The sequence below is a fragment of the Crocodylus siamensis genome, chromosome 6 (genome assembly GCF_052110815.1).
Source record: "Crocodylus siamensis isolate JL-2025a chromosome 6, ASM5211081v1, whole genome shotgun sequence".
Taxonomy (NCBI): Eukaryota; Metazoa; Chordata; order Crocodylia; family Crocodylidae; genus Crocodylus; species Crocodylus siamensis.
Window position 1 is genome coordinate 37213214 of NC_143400.1, and position 20363 is coordinate 37233576.

Sequence of the window (20363 nt, forward strand, 5' to 3'; positions counted from 1 at the left end):
TCGCACTTCCAGCGCTTATCGGTTGACGCCCTGTTTCAACTTTCGGATGTTGCTTTCGACTTTACAGTGCTTAATCCAATGCGACACCACACCATGCCGGCGACCAACTGGAGAACATCTGTCCGAACCTGCTCGGACGCTTTCTTGAAGAAAGCAGCCAGGACTCCTGAGCAGACTCCAGCCAAGAGCCCTTCAAAAAGTCCAGGCAAGTCACCTCAAAGAAGTCCTTCCAAATCACTCTGATTGGTATTTACAATATTGCCTATTGCTCGTCTAGAATTGATCCAGTGCAAAATGGTGGGGTATTTTTGGTGGGAAAAAGGTATTATCCACCCCCCACTTATAACGTTGTTTGATTGGTTCCCAGTTGCGACTTGTCCGCTTAACTGGGAGAGGTGCGAGGGGCGACCTTGTAGCCGCCTACAAGTTTATCAAGGGAAGACAGCGGGGCATCGGAGATGCGCTATTTACCGGCGCGCCCCTAGGCGTCACTAGGAAGAATGGGTGCAAACTAGATTCAGGTTAGACGGGAGGAAGAAGCGTTTTTGCGGTGAGGGTGGGCGGCGCGGGGCTCCGGAGGGGCCGAGCTCGGCGCCTGAACCCGCCCCTGCCGGCTCGCGTTTCGCTGGGAGGAAGGGAGAGAGGCGGCGAGCCCTGGCAGGGGAGCCCGAGCCGCAGCCCCGGGACCAGCAGCATGGCCGGGGGCCGGGCGCGCTGCCTGCTGCTCGCCTTCGCCGTGCTGGGCCGGGCGCTGGACGTGGCCGACTACCCCGACTACGCCGAGCCTGAGCCCGAGCCCGAGCCGCTGGACTACAAGGACCCGTGCAAGGCCGGTGCGGACAAAGGAGTGGGCTGGCGGGGGCTGCTCCCCGCCTGCTCCGGGCGCGCCTGCAACTTGGCGCGGGGCGGGAGGGAAACTGAGGCACGGGCAGTGCCCCTGCTGGCTGGGATGGGGCAGGGGCAGGGGTGGGTGGGTTTGGGGGGCACTTCCCCTCGCCGCCTTGCTCTTCTCTGCCGCGCTGACAAACAGCATCCCCACCCCGGGCCCTTTTGCAAGTGCCGGGTCCTGGGATCCCTGCCTGTGCGCTGTGCAGAGCAGCTGGCGGGACTCCCCCCGCCTCGCCTGCCTCCTGATGTGACTAATGCAGCCAGGGTTGTTGGTGTAGCTGTGCCCAGACGGGCAGGATCAGGCCCCGGTGGGACGCGGGGTGTCTGAACTCTTCGTCCAGCCCCCGAGCGGCCCGGGGGTCGGAGGTGGGCCGGGAGCTGTCCGCGCCTTCGGGGCAGCAGAGGTTACTTTGCTGAGAGCCGCCGGGACCGTGACACGCGTCCCACGAGCGTGCACCCGCTCTGTACGTGTGCACGTTCGGGGGGGGTTGTTTTTGTTTCGTTGCGGCCGCTGCTGTGAGTTCCCTTGGACTTGAAGCGCGGCCGGAAACAGCTGACTCCTTGGCCCTCGGAGCGGTGCTGTGGCTCCCTTGAATCCCACGCGCAGAGGGGGAATGGCTGGGAATGGAATTTGGCTTTTGCTGCGCGGCTCCTGCCAGGGGTGATCTGAGGCCGCCCGCCCGCCCGCCCTGCGTGGAGAACTCCCTGCTGCCCGGGGCCTCCGGGCCCTTGCCATTGGGTTTGCTTGCCCCCCTCCCCACGTGTGCACGTGCGTGCCCACACACAAAGGACGGGGCCGCTGGGGTGCCATCGGCACCTTTCTGAGAAACTCCTCCAGACCCCATGGTCCAGCCAGCTTTGCGGCTGAAGATCCCACTGGGGTGGAAAGCGAGGGCGCGTCTCAGGTGCTGCAATCCAGCACCATTTTTGCATTGCATAGGGCAGAGGACACCCCTGGGTTTGGGAGGCAGAACGCCTGGGCTCTCTCTGCAGCTGATGGGGTTGGGGTGGGTATACGTGAGGTTGGAAATAGGAGGTGAGACGGGACTCTTGGGTGCTATGCCGTGGCCTCGGAGGCGATTGCAGTCAAATGGTTAGAGCCCAGAAACTGGTCCTTGCTTCTCCTGATTGCCCAGCCGTGGGCAATCTTGCTCTGTGATTGCAGTTTCCAGTGAGGATTTAAGGCTGTTCACCTTAGCTAAAGTTTGTAGGGAGTTTTGAGCATGCCAGGCTGTAGTAAGTGCTAAGCAAACATGCACTGCTTGAAGATTTGCACTTGTATTATCTTTGGGAGGTGGATACCAATTCTTGAACCAATTTAGCAATGAAAAAAAACCCCTGATGTGTTTTTCCCCCCTCCAGCCATTTCAGAAAGATCTTGTTCTGTCATTTCACCATTGCTGATCCCACATTGCAGTGGGCTCTGACTCTCAGGAGGCAGACTGGGAAGAGACCTGCTCTTGCTCAGCTGCTATACATACAGCCGGGTGGCATTTGTCTGCCTGGGTGCAGGTATGGGATCCTGGGGTCTCGGTCCTGGGGACAGGCGGATGAATTTCCCATGGCAAACCACATTGGTACGTGTCTGGCTCTGCTGCGTCGCCCCTCCACAGGCACCGCTAGCATCCTGGAAAGTCGATTCATGCCAGCGTGTCCCGTCGAGAGGCATCTGGCGCTTTCTGAAGCTTATCAGCAAGCCGTGCTGCATGGGAGTGGGGAGCACGCGGGAGCACTTGGGGAGGAAGGATGCCTCGACCTGCTAGAGAGGGGATGGGATGCGGGGCTCCTCGTGGACCTTTCTGACGGGGCAGCAAAATGGGCAAAGGAAGCAGGCAGAGCGGGCGCAGGGGACAGTGACAAGAGGAACGTGACTAGAGAGGCTGGCGAGGAGTATGGAGGAGGAGGATCTCTTCTTTCGAGGGGGCTGCTGAGTCCCCAATGCCTCTCATCTCTGAGGCAGCACCGTGCCTCCTAGCACCCCGGCTGGGGCTTTGCTGTAGTAGGCGCAGCCCTGGGGGCCGGCAGGGCATGCTCCAAAGAGCTTCCCCAGTCCGGGCGCTGTCCCAGCCTGGCCCTGGGGAGGTGCGAAGGGATGGCTGTGCCTCCCTGAACCTTGAGAGCAAGCAGGGCAGGCGGCCTCGGGCAGCTCCCTGACTTGCAGAGAGGTCTCCGGGGTCAGTGACAAGCATGCAGTCCCCAGCTGGAAAGGGAGGTCTGGGTGTCAGCGGCTACCGAGGCAGGAGAGGAGGCATTTTGGGGAGCAGAGAGCAAGGCCGCCTGAGCTAGAGAGAGCCCAGCCTGCTGGAAGTGCATCCTCCCCGTGGGAGGAAATCCCTGCTCGTACCAGTCTCCATGGGCGTCTCTCTCCCAGCCTCCAGCTTCCAAAGCTTTGGCTCCGTGGATCTCCCCTTTCCTATGCTGCCCCGACAAGGTCTTGCCTATGACCACCTGCCGCAGAGTAGAGCCTAATCGCTGTCCGTCTGCTCCCCCTCACCGCAGCGCCTCATCTCCCGTGGCCCCTTCAGTGTCATCGGGGCTGCGGCAGATGCAGAGCATCTGCGGGTCGGTTTTATGCGGAGGTGGGCTAGTTCCTGAGGGCGTCTCCCTTGGGGCAGGAGAGGGTCTGCTCTGTGCCTGGCTTATTTCATTCAGTGGGGGCCATTGCCAGGGAGGAGACAATAGCTGGGATGTCCTTGCTTGGGGAGCTCGCCCTCCCCATCAAGCTGGATTCAATTTGCAAAGTCAAATCAGCTACAAAAACAGAGCTTCTGGAGGGGTTGGATGTATTCAAGTCAGCCGGCCCGGACGATCTCCACCCTAGAGTTCTAAAGGAACTGGCCGAGGTCATTGCAAGTCCCCTGGCATGGCTTTACGAGCACTCGTGGTGCTCTGGTGAGGTACCAGAGGACTGGAAGAGGGCCAACGTGGTCCCCATCTTCAAAAAAGGCAGGAAGGAGGACCCGGGAAACTATAGGCCGGTTAGTCTCACCTCGATCCTAGGCAAGCTGTTCGAGAAAATTATGCTGGCACACAACCAGGAGGGGCCAGCAGGGGACTGCATGCTTGGGGGCAACCAACATGGGTTCATCAGTGGCAGGTCCTGTCAGACCAACCTGGTGGCCTTTTACAATCAGATCACCAGATCACTAGATGCAGGGGTAGCAGTGGATATAGTCTTTCTGGACTTCCAGAAGGCTTTTGACACTGTCTCTCACCCTGTTCTCATTAGGAAACTGGGGGGCTGTGGTGTCGACACCCACACAGTCAAATGGGTCACCAACTGGCTGGAGGGCCGCACCCAGAGGGTGGTAGTGGATGGGTCCTTCTCAACCTGGAAGGACGTGGGCAGTGGGGTCCCGCAGGGCTCGGTCCTCGGGCCTGCACTGTTCAACGTCTTCATCAGCGATTTGGATGAGGGGGTAAAAAGCACCCTGTTCAAATTTGCTGATGACACTAAGCTGTGGGGGGACGTGGGCACACTGGAAGGATGCAACAGGCTACAATCAGACCTCGACAGGTTACAAGGGTGGGCGGACGAGAATAGGATGGGATTCAACACAGACAAGTGCAAGGTGATGCACCTCAGGAGGAAGAACGGGCACCATACCTACAGGCTGGGGAACTCCCCTCTTGTCAGCATGGAGGCAGAAAGGGATCTGGGGGTCATCGTTGACTCCAAGATGAATGTGGGCCAGCAGTGTGGAGAGGCAGTCAGGAAGGCCAACCGCACCTTGGCATGCATCCACAGATGCATCTCGAGCAGGTCCAGGGAGGTGATCCTCCCCCTCTATGCGGCACTGGTCAGGCCGCAGCTGGAGTACTGCGTCCAGTTCTGGGCGCCGCACTTCAAGAGGGATGTCGACAGCATGGAGAGGGTCCAGAGGAGGCCACTCGTATGATCAGGGGACAACAGGGCAGGCCCTATGAGGACAGGCTGCGGGACCTGAACCTGTTCAGCCTCCAAAAGAGAAGGCTGAGGGGGATCTAGTGGCCTGTTATAAACTAGTCGGGGGGACCAGCAGGCATTGGGGGAGTCACTGTTTCCCCAAGCACTGCCAGGAGTGACCAGGAATAACGGTCACAAGCCGGCAGAGGGGAGATTCAGACTAGACATCAGGAGGTGCGACCTCACGGTCAGGGCGGCTAGGATCTGGAACCAGCTTCCAAGAGGAAATGGTGCAGGCTCCTACCCTGGGGGTGTTTAAGAGGAGGCTAGATGAACATCTTGCTGGGGTCGTTTGACCCCAGTACTCTTTCCTGCCATGGCAGGGGGTCGGACTAGATGATCTGCTCAGGTCCCTTCCGACCCTACAAACTATGAAACTCCTGAGTTGTATTTCCCGTTGTCTGGGATGGAGGGTCGCATCTTGCAGGGTCCGTTCCCACCTCTGCTGAGGGCTTGCTGCTTGCATTCAGCAAGCCCCTTCAGCACTTGGGGCCTCTTTCCCCATCTGTGCAGTTGGAGGCTAGTCTGTAGCACCCACCCTACAGCGGTGCAGCTGGGCCAGACCCCAGCATCCCTATTCCCCTCGCCCTGTCTGCAGCCCCTGCTCCAAAAACACCGTTCCCCGGCAGGTGACCCTGCTCTTGGAGAGCTGGCAGAGGGATCCAGGAAAAATCCGACACCCGCACCGAGCTGTTTCCAAACTTCCCTTTCCAGCAGCTCTCCTTTTAATAAGAGACTGCCGCTGCTGGCTCTGGCTCTGTTTTTGTAGCTGATTTGACTTTGCAAATTGAATCCAGCTTGATGGGGAGGGCCAATGCATTTTGGAGTCTCACACCTCTCTTCCTAGGCTCTTTTCTTACTGAATAACCCTTGTCTTCTGTTTCGAAAAGGCTCTGGCCTGTCCTGGCTCCCAAGGTCAGGCATTAGGGGCCCGGAGCAGGCCTGTGCACCATTAGCGGTACTGGGACAGAAGCAATAGGAGAAGGAAGGATGGGAGTGATCAGTGACCCTGTTTGTTTTCCCCAGAGGGAAGGACTGTTGCACCTTCATTGGCCCTGCACATCCTGACCGCTTCTGACTAATAACCCTGAAGCAGCCAAGGCTGCATCCTGAGTCCTACCCTGTGTCCCACTACATCCTGGCCATTACTCCCATCCAGGAAGGTGAAACCAGCTGGTGCAGCCAAGAGCCCCAGGCAAAGGTTATCACCTTCTCAAGCAGCAACGAACCTGAGCTCCACCCACAGCAGGCCTCCGTTTGCCAGTGCACCCACAGCAGGCCTCTGTTTGCCAGTGCCGGCTGTGTTTAGGGACCTCGGGATGCTTGCTGGGGTGTCTCCACACCTGCAGATGCCGAATAGGGTCCTGCAAGCTGCTTGGGCCATTCCAGAGTGAGAGCCTGTCTCACCTGTGCTACCTGTAACTGCTGCTGGATCAGGTCTCTGCCAACTCCCTCCCTGGGCTGTGTTTTGCGCAGGCTTAGTCTCCAAAGACGCTGGCTCCCCTGTTTTCAAGGCACCCCACTCCTCCATCCCCCCTGTTGTCTCTAGACCATGCCCCATCTCCCACTTCCATTGCATCTGCCTGTCGAGGCAGCGCGTCCTGTGGGTCTTCTGCTAGACTGGCAAGCCTGAGATGCACCCAGTCTTCAGCCCAAATTAGCACAGCACTGACAGGGCTGGTGGCTTGTCGTGCTGTGGTGAGCAGGGATTTGGAGCCTCCAGAGTCTGTAATTATATGCTTTCTTTGCAAGCCAAGAGAGAAGAGATGAGCACAGTTAAGGTGGAGAGCAACTGGGACGAGCCAGGATCCAGCAGCAGAGCTTCAGAAGGGGAGACAGTGGGTTGGAGGTAGCAGAGATCTGAAAGGACCAGGGGCCTGAGCGCTCCTCAACGAAGAAACCTACACCTTCAGGGCCACAATGGGTAGGGAGAGGGTGGGAGCTGCCGAAGTCCAGCTGAGGCAGACCTTGCAAGGTATCCTAAAGTGAAAGGGGTTCAGCCACGGGAAATAGGAAGAGCATGGGGGCAGAGGGGAAGCAGAGCATCCATGCAGTGAGGGCAGGGTCAAGCTGAGACCATGCTGATGTGGCCCAGAAACGAAGGAAAAGTGTGCTAGTTTCCAAAGAGGAGGAGAAGGAACAGCGAGGTGGAAACATGGGACTGGTGAGAAGGAGGGTGTGGGAATGGGAGATGCCTCATTAGCAAGCACAGCCTTAGAACAAAATTGAAAGAGCGAATGCTTCAGGCCATGCAGCTAGATGGGGACTGGAGTCGAAATGCAGCTGGCAGATGGCACCAGACTGACTAGTTAAGTTTTGCGGGGAGAACTGGCTTTCTAGGCAGAGGGAATGTGGCACATCTCATCCCTCTGGACCTCAATAAAGCATCTGATGTGGTACCACACAGGATATTGCTCTAGCTGTAGAAAGCCGGGGACAAGACCAGGAATTGTCAGGATGGTAAGGAACTGGCAAAGCGGAGGTGATGATGGGCTGTGTTTCTCAGTGCCATTACTGAGTTGGAGGGAAGTTGCAAGTGCGTTGCTTAAGGTTGAGCCTGATGACTGGTTTGTTATAGTTTGCACTGATTTTTGGCATGAAACAGAGGTATGTGCTGATGAAACTTGCTAATGGCACAATTGAGTGAGATCCTTAGCATTAAGGAAGACTGGACTTTCGGACAGGAGGAAGCGAGTCATTTTGGGGGCTGACATAATAGACACGGGTTGAATTAAACAGTATAATGAGCAAGGCCATGCACTTGGGGGTCTGGTAATGAGCTGTGATTTTTCTCGGTTGCTGCCTGCCGACAGCGAAGCCCTGCATGTATTAGTCCATTGCTAGTGTGATGCGGCCGTGGAGGAGCAAAATGCAATCCTGGGCAAGGCGCTGCCGGTAGAGATAAGGAAATGTTAAGGGTATTACACAAGGCCCTGGCCAGACCTCTGGATCCTTGTGTGCAGATCTGGTCCCACGGGGTCAGGAGTGATGAATGGCCAGTGGAGCAGAGGCAGGCTGAGAGGGTGATCAGGCCCGATGTTTTTCCTCCTGGACGGTGAGATTGGCCCCGTCTCAGCTGTGAAGGGAAACTGTTTTAGATCTCGGTTGGAGCAGACGCTGAGGCAGACACTGGAACGGCTGTCCTGACTGTTTACTCACTGCTTGCGGACACGGCTGAGCCATAGCATAACCCATCCAGCACGGCGGAGAAGCCTGCCAGAGAAACTCTGGAGATGGGACTGTGGGGCTCTCCTCCCACCCCTGCCCGGCTCCAGGGGCTTGGTGCCTCGGCCCTCAGCCCTGCTAGAGATGAGCAAAAGTTTTGCCCTGCCTCATGTGCATGGAAAGCACCAGACTCTCCCAATGCTAAGCCTGTAAGCTGTGTGCTCCCTGTCCCTGGTGCAGCTGCTGGGGGGGGGGTGGCAGCCGGGAGGAATCTGGGGGAAGGAGGGGACTTCCCCCCCATTCCCGCTATGTCTCTGGCACTCATCGCTATCCTCAGAAGCTCTTCTGGGCAAACATCCCAGGAGCAGAGCTGGCCTCTTAGCAGGCTGCAGAGGCCCCAGGGTGAGGAGGAATAGCAGCTTGCTTGGCTACTGGGGCTGGTGCCTGGTAACCTGCCGCCTCGCTCATCCCTGACTGTGGTGCGGGAGCCTGGCAGGGGCAAGCTTTCTTCTCTGCCACGTCTCTCTCCGCAGAAGCGGGAAGCAGCCGCTTCTGCGGAGCCGGGGTCAGGTTTTGGAGGGAGGGGTGGGTTTGCCACCTGCGTTTCAGTGCATGGTCCCCACCAGCTGTTCTAACATCTGGCTATGGATGACATTGGCAAGTACCCGCAGGATGTGATGGGGCCATCTTGGTCTGACTGCTGGTGTCTCGGCTGAACGATGGCACAAGAAAGGACATGCACATGCAGCCCTGTGAGGCTCAGCACAGCGAAGGGATAGGCATGGGAGAGCCCTGCAGACCCATCCAGACACTCCTGTGCCCTCTTCTTCTGCAGCCTCGTCTCAGCGGGTGGGCTACGCAGCAAGGTTTGCTTGCACTCGTGTGTCCTCACCGATGGCACTGCTGGTGGGACATAGCTTTGCGATGATCCCACCAACAGTGCAGCAGGGGGGCACTTAGCACACAGCTGGGTGCTGGCTGTGCTGCTCCCTATAGTGTGTGATGTAGTTACTAATGTCATCTAGGGGCACCCCACTGATGCTGAGGCTTGGTGATGGGCATACAGAGGTTTTCTGTTGTAGGCTGCAGCTCCCAGTACAGCTGGTAATGGTGGAAAAGAGGTGCCAGGTGCCCAGGAAGGGGAGTGACCTCTCAGCCCTGAGATGAGCTCAGCTTCCCAGCAGGGCAGTGCCAACAAGAGAAATCAGGCACCAGCTCTGGAGAAGCCACAGGTCCCGTGCAGTCCTGGGCTCCCATCCCTCCCCTGCTGCACCCTGGTACCAGGGCCCTTCCGCCTCTGGGCCCCGCTGTAAAATGAGGGCAGCTTTGCTGCATCTCACAGGCATCGTGCTGATGGGAGGCTGCGCAAGTATCCCAAAGAGAGAGCAGCGAGGCCAAGGGACAAAACCGGTGGCATAGGCCTTGGAGAGAGCCCCATCACAAGGCAGTGCTGGGTGCAAGCATGCAGAAGTCATGTGCATGCACTGTGCCACCCTAATGCTAAAGTCCTCAGTACCTAGGTCCTTTGCACTGGTGCCCTTGTGCAGCACAGCCTGCTGGTCCAAGGAAAGCAACTCTTGGAGCATTTGGTGCCATTTGAAAATAACCAAGTTTGGGTTTTCTTCCTAAACTCTGAGCCCTTTGTGAGAAGTGGGGTCTGGAGTACTTGCGGAGGGTAGCCCCTGTAGCGCAGCCCTCCGCTGCCTTGTCCTACAGCTTCCAGTATAGCAGAGGAGCCCCTAACCAGTGGTTCTCAACTGGAGTGCCTTGAAATCCTTTCCAGGGTGTTATGAGGTGCCACAGCGTTAGCACTGTTAGGGATGCAAATGTGATTCACCAGACAAATGCAGAGGTTTCAAATAAGAATCCACATGGTTGAAACTATGCTGAGCCATTTAGTTTTCCTGAGGTCTCTGCACCGGAAAAAAATGCTCCGTTGGTTTTCTGTAGTCAAAAATCGAGTGAAAACTCAGAGCTGTCATTTTCTGAATCTGTGCAGGTTGAGAACCGTTGCCCCAGGAGCTGCAGCCACCTGGTCCTTGCAGGCAGGGGTCTGGGTGTCGGCGGCAGTGAGCAGAGTGTGCTCATGTGCAGCAGCTGGATGGTGTGTGCCTGCGAGGGGGGAGCAAGCAGGGAACATTCCTGACATAGCTGACGACTCTGGGAAGCAAGGAGGATGCCGATGTGTTGGCTGGGAGTCGGCACTACTTGCCAGATCAGCAGCTGGCCAGCATGCACCTTTCAGACGCATCTCTTCCTTGCCCCTTCGTGTCCACGCATGCACTCGGGCCCTTTCGGGTGGGCCTGGGACTCAGGGGCCAAGGTCTTCCCTTCCTGCCAGCTGCAAGTTGAATCCATTCTGCTTGTGCATGGGGTCCAGCTGGGGACTAAAGCTGTAGGGACGGGCTTAATAGGGGCATAGGACTCACCATGCCGGCCTGGAGCTTGCGCTCATCCAGGCAACCATCCTGGCTCTGCGAGTACGTGATGCCAGCTGCTTGCAAGGAAGCTGCAAGCCTTCCTGGAAGAGGCGTGGGGAGAGTCCCCACCCCACAGTCTCAGCTTAACCCTGTTACACGATCCCACCATCTGAGGGCGTTTCAGGGACGGCAAGGCACTGCTGTGCCCCTGGGGCTATTCCAGAAAAAGTTGGCTGCCTTTCTGCAGTCTTTCCCGGACGCTTCTCAAGTCCTGCCCTAAACAACTGTGTGCGAGGCCTCTGGCCCTTCTGGGGGAGGTGATTTATCAGCCTCACCCCTGTGCATTTGTCTTGAATCATCAGTGTCCTCAGTGGTGTGGATCCAGTGCTGGAGACCGCATCAGTGTAAAAGGGGAGCTGGAAGGCTGCAGCCCCAGCTAGGACCAACCGGTACGGCACTCTGTGGAGGTGTGCCCCCTTCCACCAGCTAAAGGCTTGGCCCTGCATACTCAGATCCTGGCTGTCCCCCAGCAGGTAGCATGTGAGAAGCAAATCCCTCCTGGCACCCATAAAGTTTCATCACCCCCTAATTGATGTTGGGCCCCATTCGCTCGCTCCCTGTGGTCCTTCGGAGCATGGCCTGCCCTGGACCTGCTCGCTGCCCTGAATTCATCTAGTGTAGAGGCCTTGCTAGCTCTGCTAGTACCGTAGAGCCTGGATCCTGTGCATCTGGGCAGTTTGCAGTGGGTTGCTGGATGGACAGTGGCTGTCTGTGGCAGCCTTGACTTCTCTGGCACTGCTGCCCCATTTGGTTGGGGCATGCCACAGCCCCTCGAAGTGGTGCCCTTGGAAGTGATGGCTGGGGCCAGTGGCTGGCACACCTCGGTAGTCCCACAGAGCTAGTTGCTGCTGCTCTGTGGACACCTCCAGATACTCCTGCAGACCCTCGGCTTTGCAGGTGACAAGGAGCCTGCATCTGGGGAGGTTCTGAGTTGCACCGTGATGTCTGTGCTCTTGGTGCTGGGGTCACGTTCGGTGAGGGCACCTACCCAGAGCTGGCTCCACATGGGTTAAGGGATCCAGCTGAGTCCCTCGTTGCCCAGCTGGACACGGCACTCCTTGCTCGCAGCCAGCCCTGTGCAGGGAGGTCAGCCCACGCACCGCTGTGCGCCTATTTGGAGAGCTCCCATGTGTGGGACTGAGGGCAGTGCAAAGGGCTGTTTTCCTGGCCCTGTGCACAGAAACGCGCCTCACCCGGCGTGACCCAAAACGCAATCTGGCCCTGTTGATCTCGCCCGCCCGCCCTCACCAGCATCACTCACGCATGAGAACGCTGCATTTGCTTCGTCTTGGGCAGGCTGCTCTAGAGCCAGGCCCAGCTCATCCCTGCGTCACTGCCATTAGGGATTCGGGAAAGAGTAGTCCCTCATCCAGCCAGATTCCCTTTCCCTGAAGGCTGCAGCTCTGAGAGCAGCTTATCTGCCAGTGCCAGCTGTCTGGGGCAGGTAGCTGGACATGGTTTGCCATGGGTATGCCCGGTGAGGGGGCAGGCAGAAGCGGGAGGGATTGGCATGCGTGAGGAGGAGAGGGGAGGAGAGCGCTGTTTACCTGAGGAGCGTGCCGCTTGCATGTCAGGGGCTGGCTTCTGTCATAATACAAGTACTGTTTGTACAAAGCTTGCCCCAGCGATGATGACGTTGTTCCAAGGACCTCAAAGAAACAGAACAACGGCTGAGGACGAAGTTATCTTCCAGCTCTGGGAAATGATCTGTCAAACCCAGGGTGCAAGCCTAGTGCTTCCGACACAGTAGCACCGGGGTGACTTGCTGGCAAGCGTGCTTTTGCTCCACGCTGCTCTCTGGCCTGCCCCACAAGTGACGTGGGCACAGGGGGAAGGTGGCTCGGATGGGGTGAGGACCCACTCCAGTCCTGGCAGAGGATAAGCACATAGATTTGGGGCTTCTGCTTATGCAGGGCTTGTCAAGGGCATGAGGCCTTGGCTTGGCTCTTGGCACAGAGGTGAATTTTTCCTCTTCAGCTTGTCACAAATGGAATATCACTCTGTTCCTGCTGGGGTGGGGAGGGTCAGCATCATCCTGGGATTCGGGATGAAAAAACCGGCACAGCGGGTCCAAGGCAAAAAATAGGAAGCGTAGTGTTGGAGATATGCTGCAGGAGCCTGGCTTTCAGGGAGGGAACAGAGGCAGTATGGCCCGCTCTCATTATGTCTGGCATTGTTCTTAAAGTCTATGCTTTGGGAACGTGAAAACCTTAGCTCTTTTATATCTATCTATCTGAAAAAGTTAAGTTTTTCACAACCTGAAGCATAGACTTTAAGCACAACGCCAGACATCATGAGAGTTGGAACACTGCAGAGGTGGAGCAAGGGCGGTAGACTTGCCTATTTGTGTGAGTCGGGCAGTAGTGAGCAATGCATTGGGTTCCCCAGTGCCCAATTGCCTGGGGGACAAAGGAGGCTGTGTCATACTATGAGACTGTCTGCGGGTCTTATAGGGTTTGTCTGTATATAGCTACAGAGCAATCTATGGCAGCACCCAGAGATCCCAATCCACTTGGACTTCTGTATCAACACCCAGTTAAAAGATCCTGCCCCAGCAGCTGCCGTAGCTCTGAGTTCCCTCGTGCGGATCGATAGCCTAGAGCCCATCACCATCTTCCCTGCCTTAGACCTTACTGGGAACCTGAGTCCTTGGTGATGCTGAGCACCCACACCCGAAAGCTGGGAGTGCAGACGGGGCCTAACATGATCCAAGAGTCAGCCAAGCCAGTGTGGCTTGTGTGCTGCAAAGTCCTTCTCTGTGTCGAGACCTGCTGAGGGCCGGACCAAGAGCTGCTACCTCCAGCACCTCCCTTGCTCATCAGGTTCAGCGCTGGCGGGGGGAGCCATGAAGCTGGGATGTCATTGTGGCCGTGATGGTCCAGGAAAGGAGTCAGAAGCAAAGGGTGTTTTTATTATAACTGTTGCTGGCCTAGCTAAAGAGTTTGGAGGGAGGCTGGATGCAACCTCAGCTGACCGAGACCAAGCACCCATGCCAGTCGCACCCGGCAATGCTGGGCAGCAGGGAGCACTTTCAAAGCTACGTGCTAGCAATGGGTACCCCGTGCAGAGGATGGGAAGTGAAAGAGAGCATGGAGAAACGGAAGGCTCTTCTCTCTTTTCCCTCCCCACATCGTGTACCAGCACACTCGGCCGCTGGGCCTGGGAACTAGGGCAAAGTTATTGTGCAGGGAAAACACATCAGGACCATGGGGCTGACCTTCAGCCTGTTAGTCCTCTAGGTCAGTGTGCTGTCTTCCTCCCTTTGCTGCTGCCCTGGCCTTGATCTGGGAGGAGGGGGAGGGAGGGAGGCGCTAAGCGGCTCTTGTGTTCGCCTGTGCTTGCCCTTTTTCCTGCACGGCCTTGCTGGGGTCCAGCCTGGTCTCCTCCAGGTACGGCCCTTTGTGAAAAGCATGGAGTAGCAGCTGGCAGAGGTGGCAAGAAGCTGGGCCCCACAGCACCAGTGTGGCTGGAAGAGGGGCCCTGGCGCAAGGGTTGCAGGAAAAGTCCCCTTGTGAAGCTTGGGGCCCTTTCCTTTCCAGCGCGGGTGAGCTGGGCAGCTTCTGCAGCTGTCTGGCAGGGCTCTGTGGCTCGGTCATGTCTTGCATCAGCAAATTGCAGCGAGGCTCTCCTTAGAAAGTCTGTGCAGCCATTTGGGCATTAAAAGGGACCCAGTTTCTGTTGTCCCAGCACAGCTCTCGCCGTGGGGTGGGCGGGTGGTGGGGAGCACATGAGAAGCTGTGTATTTGAGTACTGTCTGGGATGCCCCAGACGGCTGGCTGAGCCAAGATCCACTGCCCTTTCACTCCTGGCATCCCTCTCCCCCTTGCGGTGTGGTGTTCCTGCCTGGCCCTGGCCCTGGCCCTGCCCGAGGCCTCTGTGTTTGAGCCTTCTGCAGCTGCTCTGCTCTGCAGTGTCGGCGCTAGCTGCAGCTCCTGGGCCCCAAATTTACTGGTGCTGCAATTCCCTGATGCCCAGCGATGCCCCCTCCCTGCTCCCCAGTTGCCAGCAGGCTGCTGCACATCTCTGAGATGAAACCCCGGGCGGTGGGGCTGCCGTGCTGCCCCATCGTCCTCCCACTCCCACCTTCCCCTCTGTGCTGCTGGCGATCTACAGCAACAGGAGTCAGTCGGAAACTCTGGCGAGGCTTTCTTCCAAGCTGTGCGCAGAACAGCCCGGCTGCTGGAGCAGGCAGCAGCAGAGCAGCCTGCGGGGATGCAGCGTTTCAAGCTTGCTCCTTTCCCAGCGGGTCTGTTGGGTCTGGTCCTGGAGCGAGGGGAGCGCTGTCCCTGCCAGGCTGTGCAAGGGGATGTTTCGGGGAGAGGCTTTCCCTGTGTTGGTCTTTGCTCCTGTTCTCCTGGACCCTGGTGCCACAAGAGGATGTCCACCGTGTCTGAAGGGTGTGCTGCTCAGAGACCCCTTTGCTGACCCCATTAAGCCAGTGCAGCGTCGGCAGGAGGCTGGGGCTTGTGCATGGTGACCCTGCACTGTCGAATCGGGGCTGGTGTGTTTTCTCCAGCCGCAGGTTGGTAGGTGCAGGGTTGCCTCTTGGAGTGCGAGCGCCTTCGTGTAACAGCAGAGTGGGTGCTGCAGGGGCAGCGGGAGGGCAAGGGTCCCCTGTGGTGGCAGTGCCCTGCTGGGGGGCAGCTCTGAGATGGGATTTCAGTAAAGATGAGCCAGGGAGTCCTGTGCTGGGACGTGCCCAGTAGAGAGCTAGGTGCAGATGCTGAGTGTTACCATCTCCACGCTGGAGCCGGCCTTAGGGAGTACGGCGCCCTGGGTGAACTTGTAATTTGGTGCATTTCCCTCCACAAGCCATGGGCGCTGCTGCAGGCAGAGGTGCAGGGCACAGCCCAGCGGGGAGGTGGAGCGGCATGGTGCAGGGGAGCAGGACGGGGTGGGGGGAGTGCCCACGTCATCCACCCCTAAAGCCGGCTCTACTCCCCATACCGCAACACCTTTCGCATGGCACCGGTCCCAGCTGGCATCTGTTTGCAAGTACCACTGCTCGGCTAAGGGTCTCCAAAGGGACAGGGAGTTCTGGGGTGCCTTGGCTTTCAGGTGTGCCTTTGGCCTTCTCTTTCTAGGGTGTATCAAGATGTCTAGGCCCTTCTGAAACCCCCAGTCTTGATGCCTTGACCTCCCAAGTCTTGCTCACAGGGGAGCGTCATTGCACTGGCCATTACACAGATAACAGCTTCCAGCACCTATTGAGAGGTGTCCCTGAGCTGAAAGGCCCAGCGGCGTGATTACCATTCCTCTGAGACACCCGTTCCCCCCCTTGCCAGATTGATATGTGTATTTGAGGGCAAAGCACCGACACTAAAAGCGTTGGATCTTCAAAGGCTGCTGTTCACATAAAGGGAGTGATTAGCCCACTGATGCTGGTGTCTTCCTGCTAAAGAGCATGCAACCAGTTCAGTTAACAACCAGGCATTTCCTGCCCACCTAAACTTCATAAGCATCTTCAGAGGCTTCTCCTCCTCATCTCTCAGTCTTTTTACCCCTTCCAGGGGAATTGTTAGGAAATGGAAAGCAGGCCCAGCTGCTGCCTTTTATGGCCTCGACTCTGTATAGTGAAGAACCAGAAGGTCAATACCACCGGATATGAAACAACAAATCAACACCTCTCTGTCAAGAATCAAGGAGATGTACGTGAGCCTTCCCCAAACCAGTTCAGGAATCTTTCGGCCCGGGCCTGCCGTAGCTTGTCTGTCTAAATAATATTGCCATGCACCACTTGAGGTCATATCAGCCGTAAGAATACGAGTAACTGTGGAGTTGGTTGCAGATTTTGAGTTTCCGCCTCTTCTTTAGGACAGGGCCTGATTGACTCGTGCTGCTTCGCATTTTTGTACCAGTGCAAAAGGAGTGTAAAACACAGCGTGCTGTGTTTCACATGCAAAGCCTTGGGACTGAAAAATATATCAGGCACTTATCCACCATTCATGTGAACAGCACTCTTTAAGCACGCAGCACCGTCAGTGCTGTGGACATAGCAGCCCCAGAATTTACTAACTCCCCTGATTTTCCAGGCTTGTAATAGCAGCCGTTTGACAGGTGCTTCCCTTTCTCCATGTCTGCAGTGCACTAGGGGCCAGTTATATTTCAGAGTGGGCAGTAGGAGCAAGAGACACTGCCCAGTTAAGTATAACTGCTTAGGTGCTTAACTGGAATTTGGTGCAACATAACTAATAAGCAACAACCTGGGACTAGTGTGAAGTTATGCAATTAAGTGAATTCTGCCCTTTTCTGACAGGCACTTGAGTGTGCTGCTGCCACTGTCATTTGGAGGCAGAGACACTGTTGATGGGTGGCAGTACTGTATTTTGAGGTAGGCTCTTTCTGCTGCAGCAGGGTCTAAGGGCTGCTGCACGTTGCACAGAGAAACCCCTGCCTGGAAAACCGGAGTCAGAATAGACCCGGGATGGGAGCAGAGGCAACTTTCTCCAGGTTGTCCATTGCATGATTGACCAAGAGGTTTCCCCTCTTGCTATTCAGTGACCCTTCACTGGACCACACAGCACAGGTCAGCATCCTTTGCAGCATGCCTCCCCAAAGTACAGTGCAGCAATGAATCGCTTGCTTTTGCATGAACACATCTAGAAACAGCATCTACCATGCCAAACCCTGAGCTCTGGCCAGGGCCTCTGGGTGGTGACATCATCTGTATGAACAGCCCTGAGTCAAGCTCTCCCTAAAAACTCTCCAGGGCTTTCATTTTTGTTCGTTTCTGTGTATTAAAATTAATCCAGAGCTTTCTGTGCATTTGCCTCCTGGCTGTGGAACCTTTCCTGGGGCATCATTTTCTTTTCAGCCTCTTCTCCACCAGGTTAGAAACAAATAGTAAAGGCAAGAGCCTCAAGCTCCGCTCTGCTTGGGGAGTGGAGCATCTAAGAAAAAAGCCACTAATCAAAAGGCCTAAGATAACTCTGTGAGAGCTGGCAAGGCAGCTTAATACCACTATGAAGTCATGGCAGGGCATCATCCAGAGCGAGGTGCTGCCACGCACATCAGCAGTTCTTTCTTTCTTTCTTTCTTTCTTAAGAAACCAGTGTTACTTGGAATGGTTTTGAAACCAAGCGGGAAGAGATGTTTAAGCCCTTGTCTGCTCTTGTAAACTGTTTGCCAGTGCCAGCAGCTTCTTCAAGCCTGCATCAGACAAGAAGCGCTTTTCTGGGATGGGCTGTATTCTCCAAGTGAAATAAATTGCAGCTGCCTTTGCCCCTCTAACTGCACCTGTGGAAGGGCTCTTGTCTAGGAAAAAAAAAGGTCTGTGTGTGTGTGTGTGTATATCATAGAAAGTGAGGGTTGGAAGGGACCTCAGGAGGTCACATCTAGTCCAACCCCCTGCTCAAAGCAGGACCGTCCCCGACTGGATCATCCCAGCCAAGGCCATTGCTCCTTGTTCTGCCACCACTGAGAACAGTCCAGCAGTTTCAACTTTACAATGCTTGATCCGACGCGACTCCATGCCAGCGAACAAGTTCACTGCGTCACCCATCTCCCTGGAGAGCATCTGTCCAAATTTCCTTGCACACTTTCTTTAAGAAAGCAGACAAGGCTCCAGAAAAACCTGCAGCCAGGACGTCTGAGAAGACTCCAGCCAACAACACTTCAAAAAGTTTGACCATGAGCCCTTCAGAAAGTCCAGCAAAGTCACCTCAAAGAAGTCCTTCCAAATCCATATGATTACTGTTTACAATATAAATATATTAATGTAGCTATATTACTCATCTATAATTGATCAAGTACAAAATTCTGGGGTATTTTTGGTGAAAATAGGGTATTGGGCCTTGGTTCTGGAACCAACCCCCCATTTATAATGTTGTTTCTTATGAGAAAATTGTTTCCGAGTTACAATGCTTTGACTTAAGATGCGGTTTTCAGGTACCAATTGTGATTTAGTCCAAGGACTGCCTGTACGTATTTATGTATACTGTTGTTGTTTATCCTTCGAATTTGAAGATGACTGTGACGTCACTCTTCAGTTTGGTTTCTGTGAGCGTGTGAGTGCCTGACCAGGATAATTTGTGCTTTGACCTGTCTGCGGCGCTGAGCAAGAGATGCCACTTTGGGTTGCTTGATCGACAGCGGACGTGCTGCTATTGCAAGATTTCTGCTGTTTGCACTTCTGCTCGGCCTCGACAGGTCTCCTCTGCTCGTAGATGGTAGCTCCAGTATGGCTGAGGCTTTGCCAGGTGGAGCCATCACAAGCGCGATCTTCCCGAGGCTTCAGGCCAATGTTGAAACATTTCAAGGATGAGTTGAGGGAGTCCTTGAAACGTTTCTTCTGCACTTTCCCTCCTTTAGCTCACCGTAGATCTTCTTTGGCAGTCCATTCATCTGACATCTCTCATCTGTGATTTCATCAGCAGTGTGGATGCTTGAAATGCCTGCCCATGTGAGAGCCCCGGTGTCTAGGACCTTGTCTTGCCATCTGCACCATCCAGGTTTTGCATGCAGACATCAGGATTGGCAGCACAATGGCTTTGTAGCCCTTCAGTTTTGTTTGACTGATGCCTCTGCGCTCCCACACTTATGCTCGTAGTCTGCCGAAGGCCACGCTCGCTTTGGCAATTCTGGCATTGGTGCCATCATCGATGTGACCCGCACGTGATGGTGTACTGCCGAGATAGGTGAACTTATCCGCTTCCTGGACGAGACATATATATGTCTCCAAAGGAAGTTACACTTGTGTTAGCCACTGCCATACCAGCAAAGGCTTTTGATGCAAACCTGGCCGAGTCCAGTAGTGGCTTTTGAAGAACCCAGCCTGGACTTGTACCAGCTGGGTTTGCTCTGAGGTCTCATTGGACCATGTGTAAGTGTGAAGGGCAGAGGAGACGATGTTGATCATCTGTGTAACAGTGGAGCAGAAGTTGTAAGGATGACTTGGAGGCTCTGCGTCCTCGGAGAGTTTTGCAGTAGCCCCAAGCCCATGCTGCACCTCGTGGCTGCAAGCCGCAGTACTGAGCACATGGCACAGCTAATAGAGACCCAAGTTCTTGCAGTCTAAATGGAGTCCTTTTATTATTGCACATAGCTCTGGGCTGAAACAATCGGGTCTGACCTCCTATAGGTTTTAGCACAGGGCATTTCATCTGGCAAACCCTGTCCTGAGTCCAGTGACTTGTCTTCCACTAAAGCATCCTCCCAAAGGGCTTGAAGCCCATACAGGAGTATGCTGCTAACCTTGGCTGGTTCTCTTGGTGGTTAATCATGTGCCCGGTCAGAAATTTGTGCCAGATTTGTAATTTAAGTGGTCTGGCTCCAGCTTCTGGCCATGGCTTCTTGTGTCTTTCCTTGCTGCTTAGAAGTTTCTAATGCCCACTTGTCTCCAGGAGGGTCCTTGTATATCTCCTCACCACTTGATCATTACAATGGGGCCACATCGGTAGCCTGGAGAGAGCTGGATTATTCTCTGAAGCCCAGTTACCCTTTCCTTGGGCAAAAGTTTCTTGCTGAGCCTTGCAGCTGCTTAAAACTTATGGGCCAAACCAGCTTCTTCCCACTGTGTGGCCACACCAGATCAAGGAGTGTCTTACACTGGTGACCCTGTGGATGGCACAGTGAAATTGCTGGGCCTCCTGGCTCAGGTTTGGGGGTCTATTAGCGACATGAGACTGCTTTCAAAACTCTCCTCGCTCCTGTGCCATGTAGAGAGAATAATTGCAAGGAGCACTCCCTGTTTGCTAATCTGCCATCACCTGTGAACGGCAAACACCAGACATCACCAACCATTCTGCTAATTGGGTAACAAGTTGCAGCAACATTGTACCAATGACAGCCCCTGCCTTAAAGGAGAGGATATGTGCCCTAGGAGTCCTACCCCTTGGGTTTAACCCTCCTCTGACTCCTTACCCTCCTGTCTGGGGAGTGGTGGT

The 20363-nt window shown here is 55.6% G+C and overlaps 1 protein-coding gene across 1 annotated transcript in view; it reads left to right on the plus strand.

Moving 5' to 3' along the window:
* The first annotated feature begins 616 nt into the window (after nt 1-616).
* The window catches only part of BMP1 (bone morphogenetic protein 1), a 66381-nt gene continuing 46634 nt past the window's right edge, over nt 617-20363 (plus strand). The window contains exon 1 of the mRNA XM_090051181.1: nt 617-833. Coding sequence (XP_089907307.1) covers nt 695-833 — 139 coding nt within the window. The 5' untranslated portion in view covers nt 617-694. The remainder of the gene's footprint in view (nt 834-20363) is intronic.